This window comes from Cynocephalus volans, chromosome X, assembly GCF_027409185.1.
Source record: "Cynocephalus volans isolate mCynVol1 chromosome X, mCynVol1.pri, whole genome shotgun sequence".
In the NCBI taxonomy this organism is placed as follows: Eukaryota; Metazoa; Chordata; class Mammalia; order Dermoptera; family Cynocephalidae; genus Cynocephalus; species Cynocephalus volans.
The window spans coordinates 50,316,707-50,331,726 of NC_084478.1; the positions used below are offsets into that span (position 1 = coordinate 50,316,707).

The following is a 15,020-nucleotide window of genomic DNA, read 5'->3' on the forward strand; positions in this document are numbered from 1 at the left end:
TCATTGTACAGCATATGCATGTATTGAAACAGCACAATGTACCCCATAAATACATATGAATAAATGCTAAAATGAAATAAAAACAGAGAGAACTGAGAAGGGAGAGGTAATAGAAAAAGAATAATTATAACATCAATAGCTAATATTTATTGGATACTTAATATACACCAGAGTGTACTAAGCATTTTATTAACCATCACCACAATTACAAGAGGAAGGTATTATCTTTCTCTTTAATGTATATGTGAGGCAATGGATGTTCAGGAGAAGTAAATTCTTTGCCTATGGCCTCCCAGCTTGTAAATGGTGCAACCAAGATTTGGGCCCTGATCAACTTCACTCCAGGATCTGAGCTAATAACCACTATTCTATATAGGAAATTGAAGGGTCACAGAAGCCAAAGTGGTGTTTTGCTTTGTTTTGTTTTGCTTTTTTCCCAAGAGGACGGTAGTGGCAAACTATGTCAAATGTTGCTAATAAGCTATGTAAAATAAACAAATAGACTTGGTCACAGATAAGACCTAGGACAGCACAAGAGACGTAATGGTACCCACAGCTATGTCAGAGATGTAAGGTCCTTTGCAAAAATCTATGTGTTTTATGAATCTGGGTTCTACCTTCTCTAGAGAAGCACTTTAGACATTGAGTGCTGAAGTGTACATTGTTACCTTGCCTATACTCCTCCAAAATACTTTTAGGAGCTATTAAGGAGATTTTTGTGCAAAGTTTCTATACGATCAAGCCAGGGTGACCAGAGTTTGTAGTTTTATAGGATGCTATAAAGTGCACATATCCAAGGCAAGTGTTATTTCTTATGCAATTTTTAAGTTTCCTTGAGTCTAAGCACACTAAGGATGTACCAGATTCCACATGTGTCCAAATGACTAATTTTTAAAGACTCTTTAGTATGCTCATATGGGATGGAACGGGTTACCTCTGAGTTCAATCACCTTTCATCAAAAGCTTAATGGTTCTTCACTAAAACTCTGAGAGATCACTGAACCAAATCAATTAAACAAAGGTTTATTGAGTGCACTGAGAATAAGTAGGAGATGCTTTTCTGGGTAACTAAGGAAGATCCTGATGATAACTTCTGGGTTTGGTTCAATTTACCAAATTTCCAAATAAATGTAAAGGATGATGAGGTCTGAGGTAGCTATTCAAACCCAGAAATGGTGTGTAAGGATCACACTTAGGCACTTTAGAGACTCTTCTATATTTTAACATTGTAGCAGGCAAAGTCTACTCAAATAATCAAGGATGCTGAGAGAAAGGAGGAAATAACTGCAATTCAAGGCATGCTAAAATAAAATTTTTTTTTTCCATCTTCAAAGATAAAAGCTGAGAGACAATAGGGGGTATTATCATACCATAAAATTGTAAACGGGATCATGGAGTTCATTAACTTACAAAGCACTAATACTAAAGACATCCTATACTCTGGTTTCTCTTCAGATCGCATAAATCTTTTGCCTTTTACTAAAGACATCTTAAAGAATGAACTATGTCTCTTCAGAAAGAAAAGACAAGAGCTACTTTGCACAGTCAGTAAACTTAGGAACCATTTTTATAATATGTGAGAAAACAAAATGCATTCAACAAGATTTAGCTAAATCCATGGATGGTTACTCCATGATAGGCTATTAAAATAAACCATCAAGAAGTTGTTACATAAACTTTGGGGTCAAGCAAAACCAAAGATAATAACTCCAGTGACACTACCAGAGAAAGAAAACAAAGCTATACAAATCATAAATCTGCTGAGTGTGAATTTTTTTAGTGTCTTCTTAAGTACACATATAAACTTGTAGGCATTTGTACTTTAGCTCAAAAACTATAAAATATTTATCACATAAAATACTTTAAAAAATTTTTATTAAAATAAATTTTTGTTGCTGAATCTATTTTGTGCATAAGTGTTTTTCTTCATGAATATACATTGTTATTATCATGAATACTTATATATTGTGCTTGTAGATAATAAAGACTTTATGACACTTTACATGCATTTAGTACTGTGAATATAATGCATGTTATGAATTTTGGTAATGGTGGAAACAATAATATTATTCAACTCTAAGAATAAGGGGCAAAGTCAACATTAAGAAAATGTTATTTGAAAACGATTTGTTTCAGTTCGTAAGCTAATAGAAAACAACGTTTCACAGTACTCAGTTATAATAAACCTAGCCAAGTTAGGACAAAACTATGTACAGACAAAATATTAACACAATACTAGTAGCCAATGTAGATTGTTTTTCCTAAAATATATCGACCAAGATCTGCAGCTTAATTTTATTCATTTTATTTTATTAAGTAAAATGATATTAAATATTCAATTAAAATCAGAACTATTTTTCTTTTTATATAGAGAGAGGTTTTATATGCAATAAAACTGTACAACTTGATGAGATTTTAGAATAAAAAGAGGATATATTATTGTGATCAAAATTTTAAATGATTTTGAATAGACAACAGTTAAGAGAAATTTTGGTAAGTAAAATAATACAAATAAAAATCTCTCAATTACGCATTACTGCCCTTAAATATAACCAGAGAATCTAAAGGTCTGTACAGCCCATAATCACTCACCATGAGACTCCATCCTTAACCTTGGAGTCAGACCACAAATGAGCCTAATATTCCATAATCCAACAGGCATCAGACATTCACTCATTTAAAAACCAAAGCAAGGAAAGTGAAATGAGTAACATTCAATGAGGAACAGTTATGAGTTTTATTCCTTTACATCCTAGAAAGAATTTAGTAAAGTGACAGACTGCTTTTGTCTTAATAATTTCCAATGCCCAATCAGGTGACCCCAGAGACAAACTTCAGTTAGTGGAAAGAGGTTTGGAATACATATTCAACAAGCCATTTCAGAGAAAATATTCTCCCTGTCTGGAGCTAGTCCTCATGTTGGATTGGGAGAAATGGCAATGTTTCAACCTTAGATGCTGACAATCTGATCAGAAAACTGAAGGGATAAGCAATTTTATGCCTACTGCATGCTATCAATGAAAAGTGTGCATGCACGCACACACACACACACACACACACACACACACACACACACACACACACACACACACACACACACACCCCTCTTTATGGAAACTCTAAGGCCATTGTAAGAATCTCTGGAAATAATCCAGTCTGGAGAAGAGAGAAGCATTTATTCTTTCAGCAAAAAATTAGCAAAAGCCTTTTAGGGACTATGCTGTGAATTCAAAGTTGAATATGACAGAGACAAAGGACAAATATTTATTAAGTGCCTATGACTAGCCTTAAGCTAGTAAGTCACTATGCCTTAATTCTGTCTCTGGATGTCTGGAAGGACTATGCCATTCCTATGACACCATCTTGCCTCCTATCTTCAGGGAGATCATCAGTCATCTCAGAGTCAGGTGGTGTTAATCAAGATCATAAGTAAGCAGGTTCAGTTTTTCCTGAATTATTGCCCATCAGTCTTTTAGAGTCATACTATTTAAGGCCCTTTGGTTGTGAGCTATTTCAAATAATAGACATATTTTTGGATGAATCAGAGAATCTATTAATTACACAAGGTATACATTTCAAATAAAACTGACTCTTCTAAAAGTACAAGAAAATTAATATGACAGCAAGTATTTACCTGGAGCTTTGCCATGGTTAATGATATGAATCTCTTTACAATACACTTTGCTATTGGCAACCAATTTGCCAAAATTAACGACTGACGCAATTTCCAGTTGACAGGATGGAATCAACCTAGGGGAGGAGAAAAGAGGGCGACATCATTAATTTTAACAATTATAACAACCTCACAGTTAAATCTATATACAGACATAAGCAGACACTTTTATCTTAACACCTTAAGAGACATTTCAGTTTCCTTACAGGTCTACCAATGACATACTTGTCAATAAAAGTAATTATGAAGTAAAGATATTAAAACAAGACACATGGAGTTTAAATCAATTTATATTAATAATATCATTAGTAACAAATGTTAAAAACATATTTGGATTTATAACTAAAGGAAATCTATTTATACACATATTTGTATGTATAATGCATGAACATATGTTCATATGTATACTTACATATATATGGGTATAAGTTATATACATATTTGCATATGCATCTTATTCCTGGTGATGGTGAATAAAACTTCTAATCATAAAAATGTAATACAGGTCTTCCTTTCTGGCATGGAGGCACTTAATATCCCTTCTGGCTGCTCTTAGATGCCCCATGTGGCATCACCTCAGACCCAGTCCAGCTGTTACCAGCAGGGGCTGTGGGAGCCATAGGGAGAATGCCCAGATACCTGGAAGCCAGGAAATGCCAACCAGGAGCCAAGCAGCTGAGTGAGCACCTCCACAAAAGGGCACCCAGCTGGAAGCCTCCACTACCTCCAGCAACTCCTTCCACTCCCACTGACTGACCAAGAGCTGAGCAGCTGAGTGAGCACCCCCATGAAAGGGCACCCACCAAAAAGGTCCCAGCAGCCCCCTCCCCTCCTGTAGCCTGACCAGGAGGTGAGTTTGTATCCCAATACCAGGCAGTGTCACAAACACCATTTCCATGCAGGTGGTCTACCATAGCCACTGCCACAACAACTGCTGCCCAATGATGACCCACTGCCATAGAAACAGCCAGGACCACCCTGCAGGCAGCTCACCACACACTTGACTGCATCAACACAAGAAGAGTTACCAGAAGAGCCTGCAAATACAGGAGGAAGTCTTTCTCCTCAAAGCCCACTAGAGTAATAGAAGAAATAACTGCTCTACCAGATGACCAGGCATCAATGAAGAGACACTAGGAATACAAATAAACAAGAAAATATGACACCACCAAAGGAATACAGTAATTCTCAAGTACTAGACACCATAGAGCAAGAAACTCTTGAAATGTCTGTAAAAGAATTCCGAGCAACAATCTTTAAAAAATTCAAAGAGATAAGAGAAGACTCAATTAGAGAACACAGAAAAGCAAGAAAAAATATCTAGATATGAAGGAGGAAATTTACAAAGAGATCAATACCTTAAAAAAGAATGTAGAAGAATGCCAGGAACCTAAGGAGTCATTCAATGATATAAAAAACACAACTGAGAACATAAACAGCAGGTTAGATAAAGCAGAATGAAAAATTCCATATCTCAAAGATGGTCTTTCCAAAATAATCCAGGCAGACAAAAGAAGAAAAAAAATTAAATGAAGAAAATCTAAGACAGCTAGTAGGCAACCTTAAGCACACAAACATCCAACTCACAGGCATTCCAGAAGGGAAGAAGAAAGGAAAAGGCATTGAAAACCTACTCCAGGAAATAATAATGGAAAACCTCCTAGGTATAGGGAGTGACACGAACCTTTGGATCCAGGAAGCCCAAATATCCCCAAACAGATTCAGTCCAAAAAATCCTCCCCAAGACACATGATAGTCAAACTGGCAAAGCTCAAAAACAAAGAGAAAATCTTAAAAGCAGCAATAGAAAAGTGTCAATCACCTATATGGCAGCCTCCATCAGACTAACAGCTGACTTCTCAACTAAAACTCTACAGCCCAGAAGAAAATGGGATGATACATTCAAAATACTGAAAGAAAAAAATTGTTAACCAAGTATTGTATGCCCAGCAAGTCTGTCCTTTATAAATGAGGGAGAAGTAGTGTATTTCCAAGACAAACAAAAACTACAGGGGCTTACCACCATACAATCAGCCCTGAAACAAATTCTCGAGGGAGTCCTACATCCCAAATCTGAAAAATGATAATCACTATTAGGAACACACAAGAAAGAACAAAAGCCACTGTTGAAACAAAAATGAGAACAAGAAAGAAAAAAGAAACTAAATCATACCACCTCAAAAAAACAACAAACACTGAAGATGAATAATAAAAGGGGAAAGAAGGAACAAAAGATATTCAAAACATTTAAACAAAAAGCAATAAAATATCAGGTGTAGAACAATACCTGTCAATAACAACCCTAAACATAAATGAATTAAAATCCTCATTCAAAATATACAGACTGATTGGATTAAAAAACTAGACCCACTATATGCTTACTTCAAGAGACTCACCTCACTAGTAAAGGCACACACAGACTAAACGTGAAAGGATTGAAAAAGATATACCATGAAAATGAAACCCAAAACAAGCAGGAGTAGCTATATACAAGGATTTCAAATAACTTCACAGTAAAAAACAAGCCATCAAATTAAAAAATGGGCAAAGGAGCTGAATAGGCATTTTTCACAGTAAGACATACAAATGGCCAACAGGTACATGAAAAAATGCTCAACATCACTAGTCATCAGGAAAATGCAAATCAAAACCACATTGAGATATCATCTCACCCCAGTTAGACTGGCTATAATCAAAAAGACAGAAAATAACAAATGCTGGCAAGGATGTGGAGAGAAGGGAACACTCCTGCAGTGTTTGTGCAACTGTAAATTAGTACAACCACTATGGAAAACAGTATGGAGTTTTCTCAAAAACTACAGATAGATATTTCACACAATCCAGCAATCCCACATCTGGGTATATACCCAAAGGAATGAAAATCATCATGTCAAAGGTATACCTGCACTCCCATGTTCATTGCAGCTCTTCTTATAATAATCAAAATACGGAACCAACCTAAATGTCCATTGATAGATGACCAGATAAGGAAATGTGGTATATTTACTCAATGGAATACTACTCAGCCATAAAAAAAAGAAAAAAAAAAAGAAAAAGAAAAAGAAATCCCACCATGTGCAGCAGCAAGAGTGAGCTTGGAAAAAATTATGTTAAGTGAAATAAGCCAGAAACAGAAAGAGAAATACTGCATGTCCTCACTCATAAGAGGGTGCTAAGGAAGGAAGGAAGGAAGGAAGGGAAAGGAAAGGAAGGTAGGAAAGCCCACAATAATTCATTGATCTTTCAGAAGGAGAGAACAAATCTGTGGTTACTAGAGGTGAGAAGGGGGGGGGGCATTGAGGAGAGATTGGGTAAAGGACATAAAGAATAACTATAAATTGTAATAATGAATGTGTTAATAATATTGATTTGATCAACACATGTTGTACACAGGTAATAGTAGTCAATGTTGTACCCCCAAAATATTTATCATCAATTATGCTTCAATAAAAAATAATGCTAATACACTATGATGTGATGTTGTGCTGAAAAATGGAATGGGACTACAAACTGAGGGAAAAAAGGGATGAAGTAAAATTTTCAATGGTTTACAGGTCACTAAGGTATTTCCATCTTACTGGATACATTTTAAAGAGGCGTGTAACTATCTTACTTTTAAATAGTAACATTTACTATATGTATGCAATCACATCTTTGCATCTATTTAAACTCATGATGAAAAATATTAGATATTTTAAAATGCACAAGACAGACATAGTTTTTAGGGATACATAAAAAAATCCTTAATAATATCATCTCTCTACTAGAGCACTTTTGGAAGTACAGAATGATATATAGAAACGTGGAAATAAAGCATCATGCAATTTCTTTATCAGTTGACTTCTTCCTTCTTCCTCAGGATTAGCTCCACAACAAGCAGAAGGGGCATTACATGTCTGATCCATATACAAAGAGTCTGAAGTAATAATCAATTATGCTCACTCCAAGAGAGTACTTTGTTTTTTGGGTTTTTTTTGTTGTTGTTTTTCTAATCACACTCCATTCATGCCATTAGGGGGTTGTCCGGATACAGTTGGATTAACTTTATTTACAAAATATTTGCCAAACATATACCATTTAAAAGATAGAAGCAATTGAGACTCCCCTGAACCTCAAAATTTTCAGAATCTAATGGAGAGAAGCAAACAGATACAAACATCTGCCTTATTTAAAATTTAATGAAGCGAATAGGACAGTACTTTAAAATTAAATCAAAATGTGAGGCCGAGCCCGTGGCGCACTCAGGAGAGTGCTGCGCTGGGAGCGCGGCGACGCTCCCGCCACGGGTTCGAATCCTATATAGGAATGGCCAGTGCACTCACTGGCTGAGTGCTGGTCACGAAAAAGACCAAAAAAAAAAAAAAATTAAATCAAAATGTGAATATGAGTTTGCACAACTCCAACTAATAATACATTCAATTGTTAAGTGTTTTTAAGTTATTTTAATAGAAAATACCAGAGAACAAGGCTTCCATTTGTTACAAACACCACAATTTTATAAAAATTTGTCCTTTAAGTTTAGCTGCAAGGAAACTTAGATACAAGTCAGAGAACAGACAAAATATTAACTTGACCCTTATTTTTATTTCAAGAGTGCTCAAAATGTCAGCATAAAATATGGAGATTACATACCCAATTAGAGGGATTTCTATTGTTTTATTTCCTACTGAAATAAGTAGTTGGTCAAAAGTGTCCTCATCTTTATCAGGATGATATTCCACAGTAGCTGTCATCTGAAGGCCAGAAGCAAGTGCTTTATCCAAATTGGTCAAAATCAGTTTGAACTTTAATGGGAGAAAAAGAATCAAATTATACATCTTAACTCCTTATAAGGAAATAATGTGAGCAATTGTAGTTAGGAGTGTATATTATTATCAAAATATAGGTCTTATTCCTGCCTTACAGGAAAAAACTTGAATTTTATTTTTAATTAACAAATAATAATTGAATATATTTATGGGGTACAATGTGATGTTCCAATATATGTATACATTATGGAATGAGTAAATCAGGCTTATTAACATATCTATCACCTTGCATATTTATCATTTCTTTGTGGTAAGAATATTGAAAATCCACTCTCTCAGCAGTTTTGAAATATACAGTATATTATTATTAACTACAGTCATCTTGCTGTGCAACAGATCACCAGAAGTTTTTCCTCCTGTACAACTGAAAGTTTGTACTCTTTGACCAACATTTCCTCTCTCCTCTCCCTGCTCATCCCCCAACCCACCCAGCCTCTGGTAACCACCATTCTACTCTACTTCTATGAGTTCAATTTTTTAGATTCTACATAAAAGTGAGATCATGCAATATTTGTCTTTCTGTGCCTAAAGGCAAATATTTAATGCTCATATTTATATCTATCAGATTCTTGATTCTTAAGATATGCTTTCAACAGTACAGGAACTGAAACCAACAATGCAGTTTATCAAGAAACATGTTAATGCTCATGGGCTGCTTTAGAAATATGCAGACTTACAGAACTAATGTGGCCTCCATTCTAAGCAACTTAAAATCTAATATAGCAAGAAGGAACAGCAACCTAATAAAAATGTTGCTCATTCATATTTACTGTTAAAATAAGTCTGGCCTAAAGATGCCTCCACACATATTTTAAGTTTGGCCCACAGGTTTCTCCCTAGATGGTCATATGTAATCCAACCTGATGTGTAAACAGACTATAACCTAACCTGTGAATATATTCTTATAACAAGTAGCTGAACTCAGTCAATCATGGCAACTGAACCTCCAGTCAATCAGAGGCGGAACGCTGCCGAAACTTGACCATATAACGCAAAAGCTGGTTGCAGTCAATCAGGTCTTTCTGTGAATTAGTTCCTTTTCTCAAGCTATAAATATGACCTGCACATGTGGTGGGGTAAAGCATTCTGAACTATTTTTGGTCCAGACTACTGCTCTATTCTAGAATTACAATTAAAGCAATTAAGTTCTACAAAACTAGATTTGCTGTAATTTTGTTTTTTAACAATACATATACATAATACATAATTGCATGCATGTATACATATAAGGTGTCTTCAAAAAGTTCATGGAAGGATTGGCATTATCTTTTAACTCTATTTTTCAATGAACTTTGTGATGTACTCTCTTGTGTGTTTGTATAAATGCATGTATTTTATATACAGAAAGTATGTAGTACCTTATATACTTTCTGCATGGGGACTAAGGCTTCATAACTTAGAGAAAATGTAAAAGAAGAATAGAACAAGGAGGAAAAACTACTTTTGTCCTAGTAAAGCATTTGCTAGACTCCAGGAAAAATATAAAGGGAAAAAGAACTGATATCTGTTGGGCACTTATGAATGCATTCTACAGCTATTACTCACTCATGACACTTCTACAGTCCTATGAGGCTGATGTTAAGGATCTCAGGATACAGATGATGAAACTGGGATCCATAGTAATTAGTGTCTAAGGTCACTTAGGCACAAGGATTCAAAAACACATATCTATTTGACCCTAGAACTCAAACTCCTACCCCAACAGGAAAGAATACCTCTCCTGAATATATAATTGCCTTAGGAAAGCAAACTATATACCACATGAAAATTAAATAATATAAGCCAAGGACTAATTAAGTGTCATGTGAGTGATTCAAACGTAAATATAACAAAACTCCATGAGAGGACGTGATTACTGTGGGCTACAAATTAGTGAACTTGGACTAAGCTTAGAGGATGGATGTGAAAGGTAAGGAAGAAGCAAGAAAGGTGCTCACTATGGATGTAGGAATAGTTCAGACACAAGCAGAGACAAGAATAAGCAAAATAGTCTCTCAGAAGGCAGCTAATAAGCCAACCTCTTCAGGCAAAGTGTCCTCAGTCAGTAATAGTGAGGTCAGTGAAGTCATGTTGAAATTTATTATTTGAGGATTCTAACGCCAGGCAGAATCTAAACAGTGCTTTGTAGCAAAGAAATATATACAGAAATGGAGTGATTTGTTGATAACACTGGTCTGAGGACTTCTTAATTCCAGCAAACAATAATTCTGATACCTCACGACTACCATATTCCAACCCACAACCTCCTTGCAATTACAGAACAGAAGGAAAACAAACAAAAAGAAAAACGTATTATTCCCCACATAGACCTTTGCTTGTTCGAAGTCCATGTATCAGGTGTGACTATCTTCCTTTAAAGAAGGTATAGCTTCGAGAAAGGAAAAAAGTACTTCAGAAGCATATGCTTTTGGTCAACTACAAGTGGCTGAGCATTCTTAGTGATATGCAAAGGTGTGTAAGGCACCATCCCTACTCTTAGCAGCTTGTGAACTGAACGTTGAGGCAAAACTAATATTTACCAAGGGTCATTGGGACACAAGTCCAAAGTATAAGGAATGTCTGTAAATGCAATTCGTATCTAGTAGAGCAGAAATAATTTGGGGATAATATAATGGAAGTCTTAGAGAAAATGAGACCTCATGTTGACCTTAAAAAACGAATAGGATTTTGTAAAGGGGTGATTCTTGCAGCGGGGGGGGGGGGGGGGGGGCGGGGGGGGAATGAAAACGTTGGTCAAAAGAAAAGGAACTCTGAGCTATAGGGGAAAGGAAGCAATTATAACTAAGAGTAGCCTGGCCAAAAAACCAGAGGCCTCGCAAGTCAGCAAAACACTATTAGATGGATAGTGTTGGTAAGATTGAGTGATGGCACTGAAAACCAGGCACAAGACTATCAACTCTACGTTCCTTGAAGATAAGGACTGTGTCTTCTCATTTTTCTACCAGCAACCCACAGTAGATGACATATAGCACTGTGTATGGCACAAGTGGGTACTCAGTACATAGGTTCAATGCAAATTCTTGAGTCAGAGTGGAAAAACAAGTAATGCTGTATGTTAGGAGAATCATTTTCTAGCTGAGTATAATGATGACAATTTTCTTTACACAGCACCTTCTTTTTACTTTTTCTTATTTTCCCCAAGACAATTAATGCATTTTTCATGAAACCATTTCTTCCCTAATACCCTTTATTCCTATGAAGGGTCAGGAGTGTATATTTTGCAACAACAGCAAAAATTCACACTGATATTGTCTTCTAACTAGTAAGCATATCTGGCTATTCCCTTGTCAGTGTTAAGACCTGTGGTCCGAACTGTTTTCCATTATAAATCTAGTTACAAACCAAAATAAAACTAATTACATAATTTTTCTTCTTACTGCACAAAACCATCTGTACAAGTGTACTCGGAACATTCATAACATAGTGTTTGTCCACATCCAGGAATTACTGCCAGCTTGAGTTATAAAAAAAAATTTTCAAATATATATTCAATTATTCAATAAATATGTGCTAAAGTAGTGAAATAATAAACCTTTTCCTTAATTTTACAGTATCTGGAGTAATCAGGTACTTTTTGGTTAAAAGAGTAGTTATCAGTCTCTTGAGATGTACCTTCTAAAAAAAACATTTAAATTCAAAATTTATTAAAGCATTATTCCATTTTTATGAGAGTCAAGAACAGACAAAACTAATCTGTGGTGTTAGAAATCAGAATAGTTCTCACCTCTATGGGGTAATTACTCTAAGTTCTATAGGAAAGGGGCACTAATGACCTTCTGGTGTGCTAGATATATTCTATGATTCGATCCAGATGGTGGCTACCTGTATGTATACACATATATATAAATTTATCAAGCTTTACTTTTGAGATCTGTGTACTTTAGTGTAGGTAAATACTAAATCATTTTTTTAAAAGAGTAGAAAATAGAACATGAAAGTCCTTTTCTTACTGCCCTCCTAATCACTGACATAGGTTTTTTATGTAAGTACAAATACATATATTTTTTTAAAAATTGTGGATATCATTTCATTTCTGTACATATAAGTCCAGCTGCACTCACTGCTATTTATCATTAGGAATATCTTCTGAAAACGTTCAGTTATCTATTGTTTACATATCAAAAATTCTTATCACATTTAAAAGTCTCCCAGAAAACTTGTGTTCATAGTGAACTAATAGCCATCCATTCATACACATAATCTAAGATAACACAGTGAGATAAAGATGAAATTTTGTCCACTTTTAAATTAGAAGATAGGGACAGACTTTAAGAACATCAATTTTGATGGTGGTACTAAAATCCGCCCACTAGTTTCTAAGTTCTGTGAGGACAAGGCTGTGTCGATCCTGTATTCTTCACACCTACTGCCTGTTACACACCAGGTACTCAACAAATGTCTGTCAAAATATGAAATAATAAACGTTTCCACTAATTCTACATGTCCTGGAGTAATCAGGCACTTTATGATTCAAAGGGCAGTTAATAGAGAATTTTGTTCTCATAATTCAAAATAGACAACTACAGAATCATGAAGCCAAGGTACACAGGTTTGGGACTGTTACAAGTAGACAGTCTTGAAATCCCTTCTTTTCTTTCTAAACCCAGGAAGAAGAAATGGGGAGGTTCTAGGTAAGCTTTTCCCCGCCCTGTTCTCCCCATCTCTCAATCCCGAGCAGAAGGGCAAACCAAACAAAAAGCGCGCGCACTCGCACACACACATGCGCCTTAGGCCCAATCCTTCCCCCATCCCCGCAGAAGCTAGGTGTGTGCTCCCTGGAGAAAAAGGGAGGCGGTATTCTCAGAGCCCCAGAGCTCTCCAGGTCTTGCTTGATACCGCTTAGTGTCTCACCTGCGGCTTGATGGGCTCCCGAAACCGGATCTTCTGATTGCAATGGCCAAGATTGTGTACAGTAATCGGGAGGCGGTACACCCTCCCGGCCCGCGTGTTCAGGAACTTCACCTCCGACGGGGTCACTCGCAGCTGTATCTCATTCTTTGGGCTCTCTATGTCCCGGGGGACGAGGGATCCCCTCTCCGTGTCCATGGCTGCCCTCTTGGTAGCCGGCAAACGAATGCGGACTTGATCGACCGCGAACTGGAATGGACGACCGTCGCTAGGCAACCGTTGGACGCCACGCGCTAGCTTCCAGACCTGCTCACAATGGCGCCGCCCAAACTGCGCGTACCGGCAACCTGAATAGAGATTGCAGCTGTCTGATGAAAGAACTCCGGGGTCGCGGGTGTCACCAGAGTAACTGGAAAACACACTATGACATCCGGAACCCCACGGGCATCTCCCTTTGCTATGGCCTGGCAGGATTTTAAGATGGCATTGACGTGGTGGGGCATTGTCCTGGACCTCTCTAAGAACAAAGCTTCAAGATCAGTGAAAGCGATATGCCCACGGGGAGTGGAGTATTGAAGCAGCAGAAACGGAGGCATTAAGGGGAAACAGAGTCAGGGTCCCTTAGATGTCCTGTTCAGTGGCCTTTAGGCTAGCATTTCTCCATCACTCCATTGCTTATGATACCAAAATATTGGATTAATACAAATGCCAATCAATAGAGGTTGGTAAAATAACTTACAGTCTACCCAACACACACACACACACACACACACACACACACACACACACACACACACACACACACACACACAATGAAAAGGCCATCATCAGGGTCTTTTTTGTTAAGACGCAGTCTGTTTCAGTAGATCTGGAGCAGGGCCTAAGAATCTGTATTTATAACAAGCTCCCTGGTGGTTCTTCTCATCCTTCCTCTACTGTTTCAAAACACCAGGTGCTTTTGCTTCCATTTACCAGCCAGTGACTCTCCTTCAAGACAATTCATTTATCATGTTGGTATTAAGAGGACATTGTGAAACTGTTGTGGGAAAGATTTTACAAGGTATTTAGGTCTTGAACGACAAGAAACTGTTTGGCTGGCAGATGGAAAATCTATTCCCCTCAGAGCAAGGAGGAAATGAAAGCACCTGGTGTTCTGAAATGGTAGAGCAAGGATGAAGAGAGAGTAAGGATTGGGCAGTGTGAATTTCACCCATTGGAAAAGTTCTCACCTAGCAATGTATGGTAAGCAGGGTTTCTAAAATGCCCTCCGCCCTACAGATATCCTGCACTAATTCCCCGAATCTGTGGATATAATGAGTTACCACTCCCATGATTATGTAAAATTGTATGGCATAGCTAATCTTAAAATAGGGAGAGTATCCATGTAGATCTAACATCAGCCCTTCCAAGAGTGCTTTCTCAAGCTCACCGGTGAATAAGAGGTCAGAGGTACTTGAAGCCTGAGAAAGACTTAATGCACTACTACTGGTTTGAAGGTGAAGGGGCCCACATTAGGAGGAATGGGCAGCCTTAAGGAGCTGAGAGAGAGGTCTCTGTTCAACAGTCAGTGAGGAAATGGGGGCCTCAGCTCTATAACTGCAAGGAACTGAGTTCTATCAACAACCCAAATGAGAGTAGAAGTGGGTTCCTTCTTTAGAGTCTCCAGAAAGGAATGTAGTTCTCAGGGCACC

At 37.1% G+C, this 15,020-nt stretch overlaps 1 protein-coding gene across 1 annotated transcript in view; it reads right to left on the reverse strand.

Moving 5' to 3' along the window:
- The window catches only part of CFAP47 (cilia and flagella associated protein 47), a 578,552-nt gene extending 565,025 nt beyond the window's left edge, over positions 1 to 13,527 (reverse strand). Inside the window, 3 exon segments of the mRNA XM_063084619.1 lie at positions 3,635 to 3,750; positions 8,306 to 8,457; positions 13,333 to 13,527. Of these exon segments, the coding sequence (XP_062940689.1) occupies positions 3,635 to 3,750; positions 8,306 to 8,457; positions 13,333 to 13,527 (463 nt within the window).
- Positions 13,528 to 15,020: the final 1,493 nt, after the last annotated feature.